The following is a 22,142-nucleotide window of genomic DNA, read 5'->3' as shown; positions in this document are numbered from 1 at the left end:
TCGGCCATTTCCGAGAGCGTCAGCCAGAGATGTCTCTCAGACACGGTGAGAGAAGCCATAGTCCGTCCAATGGCTTGTGCTGCGGACTTAGTAGCACGAAGAGCGAGGTCCGTGGCACTCCTTAAGTCCGGCACGCAGATCGCGTCAGGTCCTTCCTCGTCCAGCTTACGGAGGAGATCGGCCTGGAAGATCTGGAGCGTTGCCATGGTGTGCAACGCTGACGCAGCTTGCCCGGCGGCGGAGAAAGCGCGGTGGAGCAAGCTTGACGTCGTGCGGCAAGCTTTAGAGGGTAGGGCCGGCTTAGCGCGCCGTCCAGCGGAGGGCGGGCATAAGTGGGCCGCTATCGCCTCTTCAACCGGCGGCAGCGAGAGGTATCCTTTGTTCTTGGCATCGTCAACGGCGGAGAATGCCAAAGAAACAGCAGGACGCACTCTAGCAGAATAGGGGGCGCTCCAGGACTTGGCGACTTCTTCGTGTAACTCAGGAAGAAAGGGCGCCGGTCTGGACACAGGCGAAGCGCGCTCCCCAGGCAGGAAAAATCCATCCAGCCGGTTGTGAGCGGGCTGCTCAGGCGAAGACCACTCGAGGCCGAGGCTCGCCGCGGCCTGTGCGAGTACTCGCATGAGTTCCGTCTCAATGGAAGCTCTCTTGCCTGACGATGTGCGGGCAGGGGGTGCGGGGTCCTCAGAGCCCGCCCAATCCTCACTGCCTGACGCCAGGATAGAGCAGGAATCATCCTCTCCCAGCAGGGCTTCCTCATCCGCGATATCAACGGAAGCGGCGGCAGACGGCGGCCGCTGTCCGTCAGGAAGCGAAACAGAAGAAGCCGGGGAAGCAAGCGGGCGAACCGGCGAGCTTTGGCGGCTGAGGGAGGGTTCCGGGGCCCGCTGGGCACGGCGCTTTTTACGGCGCGACGCCGCGGCGGGCGGGGGAGCAGTCTCGGTGAAGACGGCTAGGCGAGTCCTCAGAGTCGCCATTGCCATCAGCTCGCAGTGAGGGCATCCGCCGTCAGCGAGCGCGAGAGCTGCATGTTCCTCACCCAGGCAGGAAACGCAGATCACGTGGCGGTCCCCGTCGCTGAGTGTGGCTCTGCACGAGCCGCAGGAAGGCATCTTTAAAAAGACGCTAGCTCTTTTAGAAATGTGTGTCGCGGCGGCGACACACACACACAGAAATACAGTGTAATAAAAGAGAAGGATATAAGCGCCGGAAAGCGCAGCAGGAAGGCAGGAAGGCGGCGCGGCCAGCGACTTCAGTGACTCGTCCCGCTGAAGGTGCTCTCTCTCGACGGCGCGGCTTCTAATCCAGCTCCAGCGATGCGTGTGCTTCGCTTGAAGGATGAAAAATCAGATAATAGCTGCCTGCGAGCGATATTTATAGGCCTAGACCACGCCCATTTCGGCGGGACGTGACGCAGCGGGCGCGAAGTGCCCTGATTGGGTCTGACGTCACGCCAGGCCTCGCTCGATAGGCTGCTGCAGTTGCCGCAGAGCAGCCAATAGGCGCGCGAGCTGTCTCGCCTATGTCTGCTTGCTGCTGCAACGCGTTTTGCATTATTACAAAATTAAGGATAATTTTTGGCTTCAATATCTCGCGGAAAAGGATTTTCCCCTAGCGTAAGATATCTTACGCAGTACGAGAGACCTCTCGTAAGAGAACTGTAAGTTCAACAGATAGGCAAGCATAATTGTTCAGTTCAATTGTTTATTCAACAACTGTTGACCAATTTGGCAACAAAAACAAACAAACAAAAAACGTGATCCACATAATAACAAAACCAGGTGTCGAGAGTGTGGAGTGTGCGTGTATTCATCTGTATGTGTACGGATCCATATGCACAACATGTTTGCCTGGGTATGCACCAAGGTTATTTTCGTAAACGAAAACTGAAACTAAGACTATTGGTCAAAAAAATTTTTCAAACTGAAATAAAATGAAATAAACGAAACTAACAACAGTTACTGAAAAAATAACTGAAACAAAATAATAATTCGCAAAAATAAATAATCGTTTTCGTAATTAATAAGCTCTCCTAAATAAGCCTACCGGAAAATCACTTTTTTCCACTGTGCTACTTTATTTTTCAATGTATGACCGTTGCGCTTGAGTCTCGCGTCTTCTGCAGCATCACGTGCATGACACGACGCTCTAAAAACGCGGCACTCAAGTTAAAATAAGACCTTGCGCTTTTTCCCCACTGAAAAACTATTTTTTCCGTTTTTCAAAGCAAAACCGACTGTGTGAACCAGCCCTAAGAAGCCCTTAATTCCAGGTATAAGATAACCATCTAGTGTGAAACTAGCCTAAACAAGATAGGCCTATACCACACATATAAGACAAGATACCACACTGAGCATAAAACGGAAGGTACAAAACCGATAGCATGTCTATAGCCCAGAAATAGACGTAGGCCTATATTTGTCAGAGTAGAAGTATACTAAATGTCTGGTCTGAAGAGAACATTTGAATATGTGTATAACTATGATTATATGATTTTAAACGATGCAATAGACAGAAAGCATAAATGGATCAATACAAGAATAATGTTTGAAAGGATTAATAATTGAAATAACCTTAAAGAATAATAATAATAATAATCATCATACACATATCTTTTTCTTATACACCACGTTTAACAAGATTTCATTTTTAATATTATTATATAATTTTTACTAGTTGCACTTGTTTGGTTCTTTGTTCATCCTCAAACAATTTTTTAATTTTTATTATTGAAAGGTTTTCACAAGAGTTAAATGTAAACTGCAAACATTAAACTTTGCTGAAATTAAATGTCTTTAACTGGAAATGTTCTGTTAACTCTGCTAAACTATAATTACTAAAACTGAAACTGAAACTAAATATATAAAAACTAAATAGAAATGTGTTCACAAAATAAAAACTAAACTAAAACTAACAAAACCATTAATTAAACTAACTAAAACTAAACTGAAATTTATAGGAAATTTGAAAATGATATTAAAATAAAAACTTGAATAACTATAATAATAAAAAAAACTATAATAACCTTGGTATGCACAATTTAGACTTGGGCATATTTGCAGGACTAACTGTAAGTTAATTTATAACTCAACTCAGCTCAAACCACAGTAGCAAAATAATTAAGACCTGCTCCAAACAGTACCAACATGGCAAAAAAATTATCATTCTGGCCAAGGCCCCTCTTTTGCAGGATGTGTTATTGAACCCATCGTCAATACTACGGCAAATGTACAAATAAATAAATAAAACATCTAGGTGAACATCAGATTATGTGGTCATGGTTTACACCAGCCAATCAGAAAGATTATAGAGATGCACCGATTACAATTTTCTAGGCCAATTCCGATTTTTCATTGAGTTTGACCCGCCGATACCGATTACAAGGGGCCCTTGGCGAAGTGGGGGCCCCACAAAGATATATTGATAGCCTATATATTGATATAGACGGCGGTGTTGTGAGGGGCCCACCTCTTGGTTCTGTGACCGGGGCCCAACATTTGGTGCTATGCCCCTGCCCAAACTGATTAATAAAAAGTAGTTTAAATGGGTACATTTTCTATAAATATTTTTGAATCTTTCTGATTTCTGACATAGCCAACTAGTTCTTGTTAAAACACACACTATACATGCAAATTATGCTCATTTTAGGTAGGCTACTTTTAGTGTGAAATCATATTTATTTTGTCCATGAAAAGTGTGCTTTCACTTTAATTGAGCGTGAGCTCAATGGTTTATGAAAAATAGACTCGGCGCCGAAACCCTCAGCTTCACTGCTGCTCCTGCTCGCGGTGTGTGAATGCACTTGAACATGCACGCCGAAAACAATTCGCGCTGCTCGCGGTTGCGGTCTGAAACGGCCGTAATTCACAAGATTTCCTACATGTGCGTTCCGTGTGCACGTGTGATGCTGATGTTGCGCGATGTTAATCTGTTGAGCTTTTGCTTCAGAAAATGTAGCTTCAGCTTGTGTGGACGCTACCGCACTACTTGATCAACAAAAGAGCTTCGCTACTGAAAAGCTATTTGATTCAGAAAACAGCGACGCGTCGCTACCACGCTATTGAGAAATGTAGTTAAGCTAGTAACGTCACTACTTGTAGCGACGCTACTGACCAACACTGCATTCTATTAGGATTTTTTTATTCTAACAACAGTGTCCATTACATGTGCGAAAGCTCAAAGTTATGGTAGCAGGGTTGACTATTTAAGATTATCCCTTTCTGACTTTTATTAATTGATTTAAACCTGGAGTTAAGAGGATTTTTTGGTTAAAATCAACAAAAATCACTTATTGAGAAAGTTCATTAAAAAAATCAGTTGTTCAGAACTGTCTACTTGCCTTACCCAGAAAGTCTTACAATTATTTACATTTATTTATATTTGCATTTATTTATTTATTTATTTAGTCATATGTGGGTAGACTGTTATTCTGTAAACACACAAAAAATGTACTCATCTCTATTTTATTTGTATCTATGCCTATCCCTTTGGGAAGCCTCTTTCGTCACAATGTGTGTGTGTGTGTGTGTGTGTGTGTGTGTGTCCTGGCAAAACCTACATTATGGGAACAAAATGTTGGCAATATCCGAAATCTTTTCTTGAGGGCATTTTTTGGTCCCCATAAGGAAAACAGTTTATAAATCATCATACTAAGTGATGTTTTTTGAAAATGCAAAAATTGGGCAAATAATAGAATATACAGTTTGTAGGCTACAGTATAAAAATCATTTTGTCAATGCAAAGTCCACATAAAACATGTAAACACAACGTGCGCGTGCGTGTGTGTGTGTGTGTGTGTGTGTGTGTGTGAGAGAGAGAGAGAGAGAGAGAGAGAGAGAGAGAGAGAGAGAGAGAGAGAGAGAGAGAGAGAGAGAGAGAACTTTGGTGTGAACACGATTACGACCACTTAAGAGTACAGTAAAAATATCGCGTTTAGCACATATCAAAACGGGATTACGTGATTTCACATCGGATTTTACACTTTTTACCCAGACAGCCAACACGATGTATCGATATTGGAATTTATCCCTGATGATATGCTTCTCTGTCTCAGTCATGTTCGTCGGGTCTGAGAACACAGGTGGGTTTACTGCTGTTGTGTTGTGTGTTTTGTTTGTAACGCTTTTCCTCTGAAGTTGAAAGCGCGTGCGGGATATCCTTCTCGAAACCGTGACGTGATGTCAGAGACATTCTCGTCTGAACTTGCACACTTTGAGTTGTAGTTTGTTCATTTGTTGTTCTTATTTTACATTTTTTCCTCTTTTTCCACTTCTCTTGGTCTTCTATTGTTTCTCTTTGCTTAAAATCTTAGAACTCCCTCCTCCGAAGAATCTGAAGTTCCTATGGGAAACACCTTTCAGGCTTAATTTGACATGGGAAGAGCCGGAGGATTTGGATCCTGACTGTAAAGTGAACTACACTGTACAAGTGTATAAATATCAGGTGAGACACCTCTTCAAAGAATAATTTTCGGTAGATACAATCGCGATAGAAAATGTGAATTATTTTAAGAATGTAAAATTATGCAGTAGCCTTTTCTTTACATCGCTATGTGGCCAGAGCTTATTCGTTTTAAGTGATCAATAATATAAAATATTTCTCACCATTTTTTAAAGAATTTAAAATGTATAAAAAATATATTTTTTTTATTTTCATCATTTCATTTTTTTATTGTTGGAGAAAGTGTGTGAACCTATCAGGTAATTTAAAGATTTAATAGGTTTTTGCGACATTTTATGGTCCCCATGAGGAAAACAGCTTATAATTCATACTAACTGATGTTTTTTGAAAATGTAAAAATGCAGAAATATTTCTGTGATGGGTAGGGTTAGTGTATGATGATTAGTGTAAACCCCCAACCCTTTGCCTTAATGCCTTTAATTTCCTCTTGCGTTCCCCGTCGATTGTTGTGGTACAGGAAATGCATTGGACATAAATACAGTAGGCTACTTAGTCTAATAATTCTGCCAAGTACTAAAAGAGCTAATTTCATTTACTTTTAAGAGCCCCACACCTGTCATTGTGTTTTGTGGTGGTGGTAGCATGCCAGATAAAACCCTCAGGGAGCAACTTACCCTTAGTACTTCCTTTCCTGGGGTGATTTTCACACAAAGAAAATGTTAACTAATGGAAATTTGTACATGTTGGAGCAATTGTAAACAAATGCAAGGTTACAAATAACACTAAGCTTTCATCAGATGTCCGATAATCTGATTTGGATGGGTGTGGGTTGATCTAGTTGGTGCCTGTTGTATTGATGCAACCTGTCTTACTCGACCTTCTCCGAGCGGGATTCGAACTGTTGTCTCCGGCATGGGAGATATGCCGGTTACCAGTGTTTAAGCACATTTATTTGTTGTTCATTAGCTGTTTAACAGGTTGAACTGGCCTTAAACAAAAATATCTGTAGCCATTTGAAATTAGAGGCAACCACTAAATTTAATCATGAGCAGTTGTTTTTGCTACGTATAGTTTTTTTACACTCGCTATGACAGTTTTTTCAATACATTTAACAAGTTTCCTAAACTCTTAACGCACCAACACACCTAAAACACACAATTGGCAAAACGGTTAATCTCATGCTCAAAATCACACATTGTAAACTAAACTTCAAAACTTATTTTCAAAATACAATAATACACTAACACAATACTATGTCTAACAAAACACTGCAAACATGTTTCAAAATCAAATAATTATTCAAAACACTAACACATGTTCTCTTCCAACAGGAACATTTAGTCAATCATAACACAATGACAAAAAAACACTATCATCAGCTGAAATTACAGAAACTGCATTATTTTATGTGTCAGGTATGCCCTTATACAACTGACAGTATATTGTATTGATCATAGATTGTGTTTTGCACTGCAGTTTTTTTTTTTTTTTTTAAGTCTCTCTACATTTTGTTTTGTTTGTAATGTAAATGCATGCATTTTGTTGTTGTTTTTTTTTCACAGCAGAAATTCAATACAACAAAATAAATGACCCTTCTTAGAGTAGCTTTATAGAATGTACGGTTTATGAAAAAAAGAAGACAGATACAGAATTGCTGCAGTAACGGCTTTATTTGCAACAGGACATTTCTGCAAGATAACAAAAATATGCAATATAGCTGCCATTTACAGTATTACTGTATGTGAGAATACAAAATACAAACAGAAAAAGCCATCTTCTAATCTGCGCGGTCTTCTGCATTTGTCCACGTTCTCATCCACATCACACCTGATATCTTCCCTGGCAAGGCATCTTGGGAAGACTCTTTAGGCATGCCTTATCCACCCCTGGCAGTGTTCAGCTGTAATGTCTTGTTATGCAGCATCTTTTGCATACAGGAGGGACATTTGGTCCTGTGGACTATGGTCAAAAACCTTTCATCTCCAGGCTGAGAAAACTCCTTAATGGGGTTGAGGAAAGGGAAGTAAGGGGCAAGGAAAATGGACATCATCCTTTGATGGGCGTCAAACCAGGCTGTGACTAGACAGGAATGGTGGAATGCCACATTGTCCCATACAGTATTTGCATAACTTCAATCAGCTGTTTCTCAGTAACAATAGAATAAAATACAGGGGATATATTTGTGTTTCAATTCACAATATAAACAGCTGTTTACCTTGACTTTAGCCTGTAAGGTTAGGTTTAGAACATGGTGTTATCTGTTCTGACATACAGTGTTAAAGCATTGGTAAATTTGGCAGTAAAAATCATTGTTTTGGTCTTGTTTGAGCTTGTGTGTAAAAGAAGTTCAAGCATTTTAAATTTGTGTTAATTGTATGCATTTTGTGTTAAAGCAACAAGAAATGTGTTAATAGTATAGCTTACACAGACGGATGTAGTGCTAACTGTGTTAAGAGTTTTGGAAAATTGTTAAAAGTATTGAAAAATCTGTCATAACAATCGTAAAAAACTGTAAGAAAAACCTGCACAAAACAAAAACAGCAGGCGAACTGAATGAAAATGCAAATTCACTCTCCGACTGTAGGTGGTGCTTATGGAACAACAGCAATATAGCGATGCACAAACTGGGAAGTTATATGGGAAGTAGTCTCGCATAGCCAGACCTTCAGACTGACGAAGGTCTGGACTCAATCTCAGCTTTCATTGGTTTCTGGCAAACTTCACATACTTTTGAAAGCCTTCTTCTTCCATGAGGGGGTTTGGCTTCACAAGGGCTTTGTTTCAAGGCAGATCGTTGAAGAATTTGACATGCACGTCTCCTATAGAATTCAAACAATCAAATGACGACTTCGAAACTCCTGAAGTGTTTCCCATTTTTTGTGCCTTATGCCAGTGTTGCCAAGTCCGTGGTTTTCCCTCAGAATTGGGATACTTTTAAAGGGGTAATATAATGGTACATGCACTTTTACAAGTTGATTGTACTGAAGTGTGTGTCGGCAGTGCCTGTACACAACCATCATAAAATGATAAAAATCCATCCAGTGTTTTTTTTTTTTTAATCTTCTTATATGTTTCCCCCTCTCCTGAATCAAGCTGTTCGATTTTGTGACGTCACTTTTGGAGCACTGATTAGAATGGCGTCTCGATTGTGGTGTTCTGTTCTTGGGTGTAATAAGGAACACAGCATCATTTTGATGTTCCTAAATCTGAACCGCTGAAGACGCAGTGGCTGAGTTTGTTTTCGAAGGGAATATTCCCCACAATCAACGTCAATGCTTTCATGTTTGCGCGAATCATTTCACCAGGCTGCTTTACAAACGAGGGTCAGTAACGTTATAAAGCTGGTTTTGCTAAGAAGCTGCTCCTGAAAAAAGGATCGGTACCAACTATTCGTGTTCCTGCTGCACCTCCAGAAGAAGAAGTGAGTGTAACGTTTTATTAACCTTTATATTAATCTTTATATTAATCTTTGCAAATCGCTTGCTGCACGCTTCACGATGAATGCGGCTAAGGTTTACACTCAGGGTACATTACGGCATGTTTTCTATGTATGACATTCTCAATATAATTCATAATCACATGTTTATAATAAACAACGCGTTATGGTTATTGTGTTACAAACGGTGTACGCACAGAACAGAGGGGCGGGGTGAGCAAAGCTCATTATCATTTAAAGACACATGCACTTAAACGACGTGCTGAAAACAGAGCTGTTTTTGACCAGGTAAAATTAGTGTTTTCTTACAATACTAATGAGAATTTTTAATTAAAGTATATTACAAACTTTTAATTTAGACCCTAAAGAATCATATTAGCTTGTACAAAAATGACATTATATGACCCCTTTAAGTTTTTGCAATTTCGGTGCTCCAACGCCCCCAAAACACACCCCAGTGTGGAGACTTCAGCCGCATGATGGAGAAAATTGCATAGGGATATTTTTGGGCTACTTTTGACTGGCCATTGGGCCACTCTTCTGTGGCTGTGTCTATACGGGAGGTAGATGCAAAGAAAATGCCTTCGAAACTTTTCTGAAGACAGTCAGATCCCTTTATAGTCCAGTTGGGTAGTGCACATATTAAATAATACTGTTACCGAGGTGATAAAAGCACAAAATTTTACATGAAGCTTCTTTAGGACCTCCTAAATGATTTCAGCCTAGGAGCCCAGCTGAAATATTGAAATTTAGTGTCAAATCACTTAAAAAACAATATTCATGAAAAACGTTTTTTTTTTCTCTCAAGTAAAACTTTCAGGGTAATGGCCTTTTAAGACCAATGAATAAGCTTCCTTTTGTTAATTTGTGCTCAGGCCAGTAGATCTTCCAAATTATAAGTGTAAAACAGAGTGCCAAGACACCTTATACCTCAAAAAAAACCTCAAAAATCCCTGTATAATATAGGCGGAATTATTAAAAAAAGGTAGCAAAAATTCTTAAATGTTAAGAGATCTTGGTTTTCTCTTTTATTTTTCAATTCAACTAGGTCATTCATATAGCTATCTACTGAGTTCATAGTTTGGTCATTAGTTTTATGTTAGGCTGCATCACATCACATTAAATCCTATTTGTGTGTGACAGTACATAACTAGATGTACTTTCAGTTATTTTGGTTGCCTATTGTAGACGTGTTGCAGGTCAGAATTCGTTCGTTCTTTTATGCTTAATGTCCAACTAAAGAATACACTTGGTGACCTCTGAGTGCTCTGGTTGGACGACAGCACTCACTGAAGCAGAAGTAGCATCTTCTGGAAAGGCTGACTCCTTTCTGAAAGCAGCACACCTAACTCACACCAGGCATGGTTCGAGTCATGGAGACCAAGTCACTCTACTGTCACTTCACAATCTACAGCAGGAAGCTTTTAGGCTTATTGCTGGCCACAAAGATGAAGATACCTTTATCACTTGGAGAAATGACATGCTGAAGAAGAGTCCAACTTTCATGTATTTGGATCTAATACTAAGATATGAAACCCTCATTCTCATTTTTGTCAGAGCTCACAGAGAGAAGAACTTCCTTCTATATGTAGAAGTTTTAGAAGAACTCATCCCTCTATTTTTTCCCTTGGACCATACAAACTATGCAAGATGGGTGTCTGTCCACATCAGGGACATGAAGTCTTTGCCCAGCACCATCAAGGATGAGTTTGAAAAGCATTCACACTGGGTTCTCTCAAAGACATACAACAAGTTCTCTGCAATACCTTTCGACCAAGCTCATGAACAAGAGAATAAGATTGTGAAAGGTTGCGGTGGTGCAGTTGGTCTCACAGAAAACCCAAATGCTTTCAGATGATGGATGATCTCTGGACCAGAGTTGGGAAGATTGCTGAAAGAATTTGAAGAGGACTTTCTTCCTGAAAATGACATAGATAATCCTAAGAACTTCCAGTCTTTCCACACAGAAGACATTTCAAAGACATGTAGCCAACCTGTCTGAAACTATTAAAAGAATGGGCAACCCTTTCTTGGATGATTTTAAAGATCTAGTCACTCTTCACAGCCGTAACTGTGCAGATGAATCTGTAGCTAAAACAGAGTTCATCTTAGAAGACACAGGCTATATATCACATCAGGGCAAGCTGTATCTTCCTTTGGTTCCAGCAGCACCATGAGCAGTGCAATCATGAAGAGGCAGACACCTGGATTGTGGTTCATATACAGCATGCCCTGGAGCAAGGAGCAAAAACTGTCCATGTGCGTACTGTGGACACTGATGTCATTGTGATTCTTGAAGGTCTATTCCATGATTTACTTGTGATTCAACCTTTGACTGACATCTGGGTGTTTTTTTGGCCATGGGCAAAAAGTACAGATTTTACCATATCAATTACATATGTAAAAGTCTGGGTGAGGACAAGTTTCAAGCACTGTTGATGTTTCATGCCTATTCAGGGTGTGAAACAACATCTGCTTTCACTGGGAAGGGTAAGAAGTCAGTTTGGTGGGCATGGCAAGCCTATGATAAAGCCACTGAAGTATTTACTTCCCTTGCCAGAAATCCATTCCAAAAATTAGATGCTGCTTCATGGCAGTTCCAAAAGCTTGAGAGACTGACTGTCGTCTTGTATGACAAGTCCAGTCCTTCAAGCTCCATTGCCCAGAAGAGGAAAGAACTCTTCTGCCATGGGAGTAGGACAATGGAGAAACTGCCACCCACCCAAGATACTCTACTGCAGCATATCAGATGGGCAGTTTATCAGACTGGAATCTGGGCGACCAGCACACTCTCACAGCAAGGTATTCCTTCTCCAAGGGACTATGGATGGACCAAGGAATCAGGGTCTTGGAAACCAGTTTGGATGACTCTTCCAGAAGTCCCCACAGCCTGCAGAGAACTTATCAAATGTTGCTGTAAGGGTGATTGTTCCACCTGCAAATGTGGCAAAGCAAGTCTAGACTGCTCACCTCTTTGCAAATGCAACTGTAACGACTCATAATTGTCAATTACAGGGCCAATAAAGACCATATTGCTAATACTTTAACATGTATTGAAGCTTTAGTTATGTAAAAGTTCATAAACATAAATAAACATATCAAAATGTTAACTTTGGGATTCATTTGAATACTTTATCTTGTGCAGGAACTTGAAAATCTCTGTGTTTTTAAGCATATTTCATTGATAATGATATACTTCTAATATGACATTTATTTCCGAGGGCTCCTAGGCCAAAATTACACTATAGACCCCAAGGAAACACCATGCAAAATTTGGTGCTTTTATCACCTCGGTAACGGTATTTTCACTAAACCACCATGCTATTAGAGGTACATTCATAGAAACCCCCACCCCCAATTCAATATAAATTTGTTTCGGGCATCGCAAACAGTGAGCTTGTTGTGCCGTATTCAGTATTTTCTCTGCTAGCGTGTTGTCTCTTGCCCGTGTTAACATCCAGTTTACAGAGTTCATAATAGTATTTACACACAAATAACATTTTGGGAAATGACGGAATAGAGATCATCCAAGATAAAACGAAAAAGCTGATCTGGTTTTGTTTTATAGTCAGTGTTCATCAATCACCTGATGAATAGGTGCATGTCTAGCCTGTGGCATTTTAGGGAGTTTCAGAGTTAAACATCCTTATGAAAAGTCACTTCCTTCTGGGACAGCCAGTCAGGTTAGTAAAGAGTTTAACACTGTACAGCTTGACAAAGGCTACATTTATTTAGAAAAATCTATTTATTAGAATTGTTTTCACATTGATGTAAGTCATACCATTAGATTAGACTAGTGGCCGGTCTTACAAATTAGTCAGCTAATTTTTTTCTAATAACTTTTTAAAATCAGTTACATAAAAAGGTAGATTGGTCTAGCCTGATCAAGACTGATTAGCCCTAGCTAATTGCTAGTTGATCAGGCTTGTCTTAACGGCTATAAACAGAACTGTTAAGAATGTAAATGTGTATCTTGAAATGCAATGCAAGTCGCTTTGGATAAAAGCGTCTGCCAAAATCATAAATACAGACACGCATTATACACAATAACAAGGTTTGGAAAGGAAAGATGAAAATGCAAATGAAGTTGTGTAACTACATGATGTAATACTTTTGGTTATGTTCGTGTGTAGTTGGAGCCAGTCTGTAGGCCTTTTAATTCAAACACAAACATTTCCTGGAATATATTTCACACATTTTATATTGTCTTGGTGGATTTGTATTTTTTGTAATTTGTAATTTTGTTTTTTTTTTACTGTTGGGAAAGGAATAAGGGGAGGCTTTCATGAGAAACTGTGACTCATCTTTACTCAGTACGGAGGAATGCACGAACACAGCAACACACAATGAAAGTACAAAAGTGCTGTATTTTACGGCAGTAATAATAATACTAAAATCCACTTTCACCAACAGGACTGTTCTTACAAAGGAGATCCCAATAACGAGTCCTATAGAGTCTCACACCTGAGCCATAAAGTGAATGTCTTCAATAAGAATGGACTGTGTATCAGTGTTTCAACAAACCCTGAAAACTGTGGAGACAGAGGCCAGAGTCGACCGACGACCATTATCTTACCTCCACCACCAGGTACTCGCCACGATAGCAAACACTTTGTCCTTTTTTAATCATTCAGTGTTGATACATTAGCAGTGGACTCAATTATGATCATGAGCATTATGTGTATACAATCTTTGGTGCCTTAGGTAATTAAATGAGTTAATGTTTATACAGTATTTATGATATCCTGTTCTTAGAATTAATGGATGTTGGAACGTCCCATTATAAATGAATTAATGTTTTGGAATTAATGGATATGGATTGCAGAATCCTTTGATTCATTTTACCAAAGAAGAAAGTCACAAGATGAACAGTTTATTTACAAAATATGAATGGGTTTGGAATGACATAATAAATGATGTCTGAATTAAAACTTGTGGGTGAACTATCCCTTTAAGTCCATAATCTATAGAAGTCATATTCACTCTAAACTTTATGAAAATGAGCATTTCCTGGTCTTTCCTTGAGAAAAGGGGATTCCAAGTGCACACAACTAGTGCATTAATATTGTAGCATGTTCTGTTTACTATCTTTAAATTAAATGATGTGATGTGATATAGACTGTATTTTGGCAATTTTGCTCCGTAAAAAAATCCCCTTATTGGTCGACCACAAATAGGCTGAATATCAGGTGAATAGCAGCACATTTTACTTTTATCGTTAGTTCTTCAGGTTTTTAGGAATAATGGCATCTGTTATACATCAGGGATTTTGAATCTTGATTTGAAATTTGCTCATTTATTTCAGTGAGGCTGGTGACGGACTTAAGCTGCGGATATTCCCACAGCAGGATGAAGTGCACTTGGAAACCTGGTGAGGATGTCCAAAACCTCAGTTTTTATTACTGGTATGTCAAATTGTTTTGTTTTTTTGCATATTTCCCTTTCATTTCTCACTTAAGTTCCTTGCGTCCATGAATCGTTTGTAAACTTGTGTGTTTCAGGCTATCTGTGAATGAGTCAATAATAAAGTGTACACCTGATGAGACGATGAAGACTGGAGGATGTATCATACACAATGTAGATGTTAAGACAATGATGGAAATATACTATCTGTTCAATGGGACTCACAATGGTTCTCTTGTACACAACACGTTCGAGGGTATACATCCATTACATTGCGGTAAACATGCACCTTTTCACAGAATTGGCTACTCAATTATGGCATATTATTCATGGTTTTCACCTGTCGTCACACTCATATATGAACGCCCACCTGGAGGGCAAAACAAGGCTTTCCTCCATTGCTGCAAAGGCTTTATATGATGAACAGATTGAATTTAGGCTTTCACGTTTCTTATTAATAGTCCACTTTTTTTACATGAATACACTACCGTTCCTTTGGGGTCTGCAAGATTATTTAATGTTTTTGAAAGAAGTCTCTTCTGCTCACCAAGGCTGCATGTACTGTATTTAATAGAAAATACAGTGAAAAATTATTACAATTTAAAATACCTGTATCTTCAGAAAACCAGAAAGCTGATTTTCAGCTTCATTCCTCCAGTCTTCAGTGTCACAGGATCCTTTCAGAAATCATACTTTTCATACATACTTTCATATTTTTGTGGAAACCTCGCACTGACCCCAAAGCTTTGAACGGTAGTGTGTGTAGGGTTAAAACAAGGTGTTCCTCCATTGCCTGCAAGACATTTTTTTTACCAGGTTTGTACTAAGTGCTAATGTAGCAAGACAGTATTAAATACTAAATTCAAGATGCACTTTATTGATGATGCATTCTCTATGCAGATGAACCCAGAATATAAACGTGAAACATTTCTCATTATTCGTTTTCCCTAAGATAAATATTATAAAGATTTTAAGTGTTTTTCACATGAAGTGTTTCACAATGTCCTGCTGTTTTTTAGCGATTGAAATTCTGCAACAAGTTCCCAAAACTGTTGTTCACATATTTTAGTTTTTCTTCTTTTGAGAGGTGATCTGAATATTCAGGTCCGTGCTGCAGTTTTATGGATGTTTTGCCCTTCAGGTCTTCGCGCCAGTCGCATGACTGAAAACTATGAATATCGAGAGTTGTCATTTTCACAACAGCAAACTATTTTTAACATTGATCACGTTGATGTGTGGTGTGACATTGAGTGCAACCTTTATTTTAACCTGCAAGAACTGCATTAGAGAATATGAGCTACATTTTCCAGTTTTTAATGTCAGTTTACTTAAATAGACATACACACACACTAATGAATAATCTCTTTTTCTTTTTGGGCTTATTTTGCAGTGAAACTAAACAAACCTCGACTGACAATCCATAGAGTTGGGCAGGAGCTCCACTTTCAAACAAATGAATCAGATGTAAAAGAGTTTAACAACGAATGCTACTCTTACCAGTACACATACACCAAGTGCAATGAGGTAAACCCTGTTCTGTACTTTTATGTTTAATAATACAGGATCAGATTCTCTCCATGCTCACTACAACTTTCAATACAACAACTCTTCTGATGCTTACGACTCTAGCAGAAATGGAAAATGAAAGTGTTTATTTAAACAATGCAGTGCGTGCCGAGTCACATTTCAAGCATTATTTCAGCAGAGCTAATATTGCGCCATGTAGTGGAGCACATAATGACATGTTAAACAAGATCCATATATTTATTTCTACCTATATATTTCTGTTGTGTTTACAGAATGTAACTGCAAACGGCAAAATGAAATATAAAGTGCAGTTTGACCCCGCCTGCAAGTACAGAGCCAGAGTGCGGATCCTCTTCTCAAAAAAATGTGGTTCAGGGGGGAGTGATCCGAGTGACGAGGTGGAATACGGTACGTCTGGACCTACCCACTTCGCATTTTGCACGTCCAATTTGCTCCCCTGAAGGTGCAGACTGTGATGCCAGATGACGTCTTTTTTCCGACGTCCTTCGAACGTCCGGTATGACGTCGACAGGACCTCTATTTAAGGGCTAATTGCAGTCCAAATGTGGTCATTGTGGACGTCATTTCTACGTCAATTATAAACTCTTTTCTTACATAGTTTTTATACTGCTTCTTCGCTCTGAGCTAGGTGATATATCGCGTGACATTGTTATACGCATCTCGTCAGTAAAGTCGGTTCCTTGATTAGTAGTAAATCGCCATCACCTGCTTTCAGATGGAGCGGCATTTGCACAGAGCCGTAGTTCACTGACAAGCTGAGCCATATCGCATTAATTCCGTGATAATTAATGCGATATGGCTCAGCTTGCCAGTTAACTACGGCTCTGTAGTGAATGCCGCTCCATCTGAAAGCAGGTGATGGCGATTTACTACTACTAATCAAGGAACCGGCTTTACTGACGAGATGCGCATAACTTGCGGATACTCAATTTGTTCTGGTGAAATCACAAAACATAATGCTCACAAATGTGTCCCTGCTTGATATACAACCACTGATGAACATAATTGGTTTTGATGAGAAAAAAAAAAAAAACTATACGAGTGCGGATTAGAACCCAGAACCTCTAGAATGGGATTTTTTGTTTTTAGTACTAGATAAATTCAAATTAGGTTATAACTTCACTCAATGGATTCAAGCAATATATGATACCCCAAATGCAACTGTTTGCACTAATAATGTGGAACTCCCTTAATGTATTTAGGAAGAGGTAACAGACAAGGTTGCCCTCTCTCTCCATTATTATTTGTTATTGCTTTAGAACCGTTTGCTGAGTTGATTCAAAATAATCCTATGATAAAGGGAGTGACCACAGGTACACAATATCACAAAATTTCACTTTATGCGGACGATACTTTACTTTTTGTCACTGAACCTATGTTAACTTTGCCCCATGTTCTGGCAGATATTCAAAAATTTTCTAGGATTTCAGGGTATAAGGTTAACTTAAAAAAATCAATTGCTTGCCCTCTTAATATTTCAAATGAAGAAAATGTTATAGAAAAGATTGTCCTATTTCTTGGTCCGCATATGGTTTTAAATATCTGGGAATACAAGTGACACCCGTTTTGGATAAACTATTTAAGGACAACTATAACCCTTTACTGGAGAATTGTAAAAAACTTCAGACCTGGTCTGTTCTCCCACTATCTCTTATTGGGAAAATCAGTGTTATAAAAATGAGTATACTCCCTAAGTTTATTTATGCTTTTAATATGTTACCATGTTATATTTCTTTTTCTTTTTTGAAATTAATTAATAGATGTTTAACAAAGTTTATATGGAACAACAAGACTCCCCGAATTAAGCTGTCTACTTTAACGAAATCATGTCTAAAAGGGGACTAAGGACAAATTTTCAATGGTATTACTGGGCCTGCCAAATTAGAAATATTATAAGTTGGAAGCTGGAAAATAGTTCCCCGTGGGTAACTTTGGAATCACAAACATGCTATCCATTGGAGATTACAACTACACTTGATGTTAATAATTTGCAGTTCCTGATGAGTGTAGAGGGGTCGCCCCCCTTACAAGCCACACTGAAAGTTTGGCAGGACTGTAATAGGTATTTGAGCACAAAAGGTCATATAAGTAAAAACTCTCATATTGCATTTAACCCTGATTTTTTAGTACTTTCCCAAACTGATTTTCGAAACTGGTCACTTCATGGGCTGAAAACTTTTGCGCATATGTTTTAAATCTTTTACTGCTATTTGTGGTGAATATCAAATTCCTAGAACAGATTTTTTTTTTTTAAATATCTGCAGGTTCGTCACATTATTATATAAAAAGGGACAACTTAGATTATATCCTACTGAGTCGGAACAATCTATTATCTCTGCTACTTCGGTTAAGGGGAAGATATCTCATCTGTATAAAATTTTGTTAGAAAGCTCCCAGAATTCTTTTTCTTCTTTAAAAACAAATTGGGAATTAGAGCTTAAAAAGAAGTTTAGTGAAAAATAATGGTTAATTCTGTGTACTGATTTGACCTTACCACTGAGTGTGAACTTTAAAGTTAAAAAAACTAACTATAAATTTCTGTATAAATACTACATACACTGTAAAACAACTAAAAAGAATAAAAAAAATTGAGGAAACCCATTGCCTTAAAATTAAGTAAATAAACTTCATGCTTCAACTTCAAGTTCACATAACTTAATTTTTTCAATTAAGCATTAAGTTTAATAATTTTAAAGCAACAGGTTTACTAGATTTGTTTAAGTGAACTGAACACTTTTTTTACAGTGTAACTCCAGTGAAGCTTAATAAATTTAATGATACAAACTCTCCTATGTGTAGAAAATGTGGAACTGAGTTAGTAACATTTATGCATTTATTTTGGTATTGTAAAGCTGTTTTTTCTTTTTGGGAGAAGATTCATAAAGTAATTCAAGATCTGTACAACTGTACTTTTGAGCTATGCCCTATATTATATTTACTGAATTATGATATGGAAAATAAGTGTCCCTTTATAAGAAAATGTGTGTTTACAATGTTTTCTTATTTTGCTAAAAAATGTATGCTTACTGCATGGATTTCCCAGTCAGGACCCAGATTGGGTCAATGGCTGGAGCAGATAATAGATTTCTTGCCCATCGAAGAAATTACAAGTAAACAGCATTCAAGACTGTAAGAGTTCCAATCTATATGGGCCTTAGTACTAAATTATATAGAGACTATAAAATGATAAACTCAAATGGAATAATGGATAACCCACAGACTGTGGTAGTGTAGATTCTTCTATTTTTCGATATACTTGGTAGTATTTTCCTTGATGTTTTTTGTGATTGTATTGTTTGTGTAATATGTGTTAAATTGTGAATAAAAAAATAAATAAAAAAAGAACCCAGAACCTCTGACACGCTTAGCGAAAGTTCTACCACTGGACCATTAAGATACATGTTGGTGAAGTAGGCGGATCTATGTAGGCTATGTATTCACACAAAAATTCTCGAGCTGACTTGATGTAAAGCCCCTCGTTGCACAGTTGATTTTTTTCCCCTCTGAAATAAATAACAAAAAGTCATAGCTTAGACTATGTGCATGATTATGCTGTATTATTCTACTTGATAAAAACGTATTGCAGCGAGATTATGCGTGCAATAGAACTAGAACAGCTACGTCCGTGTGACTGTTATTCATGCGCAATTGATTATCCACATCAAAGAGCAGGGCCTCGCATTTCAAGTTCGCACAGGGCCTCGCACCCCACCCCCCAACATTTTAATCAATGTTTTATCAATCATTTGCCTGGATTTAATAAATAATAAGCAAATATAGCAGACAATAGCATGAATATTGTGTTATTTTGATTTAATAATGTGAAGCGGCTTTGATACATTCTGTATTGTGAAAAGTGCTATACAAATATACTTGACTTGACTTGACTTGAATGCGCTGGCGCCGCGTGAACATTGGCTTAAATGAACAACTACTAGAAAAAGACTTTAGTTGGGCGCAGCCCTATAGCTACTTATTTCAGATAGGACTGTTCGAACCAGCATGTCACAATGGGCATTCTGGGTTGAGCGCACAGTGCTGAGTGGAATGAGCTGAATCTTCAGAAAGGCGCTCTCACTCTGGAGGAAATATTACTGCTGTTTCTGCGCACACCGCAACAATATGACCTCATGTTTGTTTTAAAAACATAATTCAACATATAAATATTACTTTTTAATGTTTTTATTACAAATAAATTACTAAATGCTAAAAATGAATAAATGTAAATGAACAAAAAATTGCATTGCATTTGCAATCCTGTGAAACCAGAACCACTTCCCACGCCCCTGGGCCTGTAAGCTACTTATTTTATTATTTAAAACAGAATTTGCATTTGCACTAGTGGTGCTGATTTGTTTTTAACGTTGTAGAATTAAAAAAAAAAAAATCTGAAAACATTCTTCTGTATGCTTTTATTTTAGTGCAATTGTATCAAAATTCTGAGCCGGAGCCCTCCCCCGGACAGCACGCCAAATACGCATAATCTTTACTCTATTTAATTTGATGTAAGTGTGAACTCGTGAAACGCAGTTAAACAGCCCCTGCATAGAGTAAATAATTGATTTTTGAGCCATTGATAAATTAATTGAGCACCACCGCCACGGACAGCACCTGGTAACGTCGCACTTACGAATGTATATCTTAAGCAGCCTCCTATAGGCATATATCTCGGGGAACACGCCTAGAAATAGTATGCTTTTAGTTAAGTTATACGAGTCTTCGTAGCGCGCTAAGAGGGAAAAGCAGCCCTGAAAGGCTCTCTCCGCTCTGGAGGAAATATTAGTAGCTTCGCTCCCAGACCCAGCTCCGCCGGCGCTCCACTCCGCTCACATGCTCTGTATATGTAATTCCCGAATATATAGTTATAACTCTGAATATATAAATGAAGGCAAACTTGAGGCAAACTCCTCAAGATGGGTGGTGACCATGGTGGCCATTTAGAAGTCGGCCATCTTGGATACAACTTTTGTTTTTTCAATAGGAAGAGGGCCATGTGACACATCAAACTTATTGGTAATGTCACAAAAAAAAAACAATGGTGTGCTTGGTTTCAACGTAACTTTATTCGTTCATGAGTTATTTACAAGTTTCTGACCACTTATAAAATGTGTTCAATGTGCTGCCCATTGTGTTGGATTGTCAATGCAACCCTGTTCTCCCACTCTTCACACACTGATAGCAACACCGCAGGAGAAATGCCAGCACAGGCATCCAGTATCCGTAGTTTCAGGTGCTGCACGTCTCGTATCTTCACACCATAGACAATTGCCTTCAGATGACCCCAAAGATAAAAATCTACGGGGGTCAGATCGGGAGACCTTGGGGGCCATTCAACTGGCCAGCTTCATCAATGGAAACCTCAAGGCTACTGGATATTTGAAATTGCTACATGATGATGTGTTTCCCTCTTTATGCACTGAAGCTGGCACGTTCCCTGAGTTTTTCCAGCAAGATGGTGCACCACCACATTATGGGTGCCAGGTCCGAGCATTCCTAGATGAACAGTTTCCTGGAAAGTGGATTGGTCGTCGTGGGCCAGTTGAAGTCTCTTTTTTTTTTCTTTTTTTTTTGCGCATTGAGGGATTTATGAATATGTTTCCATTATAGTTTATGTGCATGTCTTCTTATCGGATAAAAACATTATCACCTCAATTGAGCACATACGATTTTTTCTGCACATTTTTAGAATTGATGTTCATCTCTGCATTTCCATCCGACGTTTTTATTATGTGATAGTCAATCCCAAAATTCACATAAAATAGGAGGATGGCAACATAGCTAGTGACTGAACTGTTGTGTGACAGGAATTGAGTAAACACACACATGATCTCACACACAAACTGTAACGATACGGTTGAAACATAGGAGGAAGCAGGATCCACGTGCCGTAGTCTTTTATTAAATAAGACTCAGACTCAGGACAACCAACATACAACGTTAAGAACTCAAAGACAAGGAACTAGACACAGGGCTTAAATACACATGCAAACAAGCTTAACAAGATAACAAGGGGGCGTGGCTAATCAGAAACACCTGGGAAGACTAATAAACAAGAAAAACTACAAAGGACTACAAAACATGGCACAGGATAGGAATTGACAAAAATCCATCCAGCGGATCCCAGACGCTCCTCAGGACACAGTCCAGGAGGGTGGTGGAGTGGAGGCGGTGGGGGGCATGGAGGGCCAGGCCCGTGCAGGGGAATGGGAACAGGACCTGGCAATGGCGAGCCTGGGCCGAGGAGCGTGAGTGGCGCCAGCTGTGACATAGTCATTTTCCTCACATATACAGATAGACTGAAGCATATCTCCATCGATTATGCAGCTGACACTCGGACCCTGAAGTTAGGCACGTC

At 39.0% G+C, this 22,142-nt stretch overlaps 1 protein-coding gene and 1 gene segment (V, D, J or C); both read left to right on the top strand.

Moving 5' to 3' along the window:
* LOC311284461 (Ig kappa chain V-III region MOPC 63-like) overlaps positions 1-22,142 on the top strand; it is a 945,935-nt gene that overhangs the window by 10,513 nt on the left and 913,280 nt on the right.
* Positions 4,939-22,036, top strand: LOC311283982 (uncharacterized protein; the record flags this gene model as incomplete). The annotated part of the gene is made up of 6 exons (XM_084398797.1): positions 4,939-5,080; positions 5,312-5,442; positions 13,250-13,424; positions 14,142-14,207; positions 15,630-15,763; positions 21,902-22,036. The coding sequence occupies exons 1-6, from the start codon at positions 5,005-5,007 to the stop codon at positions 22,034-22,036; spliced, it is 717 nt and encodes a 238-aa protein (XP_084254923.1). The 5' UTR covers positions 4,939-5,004.

The sequence above is a fragment of the Rutilus rutilus genome (genome assembly GCF_951802725.1).
Source record: "Rutilus rutilus genome assembly, chromosome: 24".
Taxonomy (NCBI): Eukaryota; Metazoa; Chordata; class Actinopteri; order Cypriniformes; family Leuciscidae; genus Rutilus; species Rutilus rutilus.
This window is presented reverse-complemented; position numbering and strand designations above follow the sequence as displayed.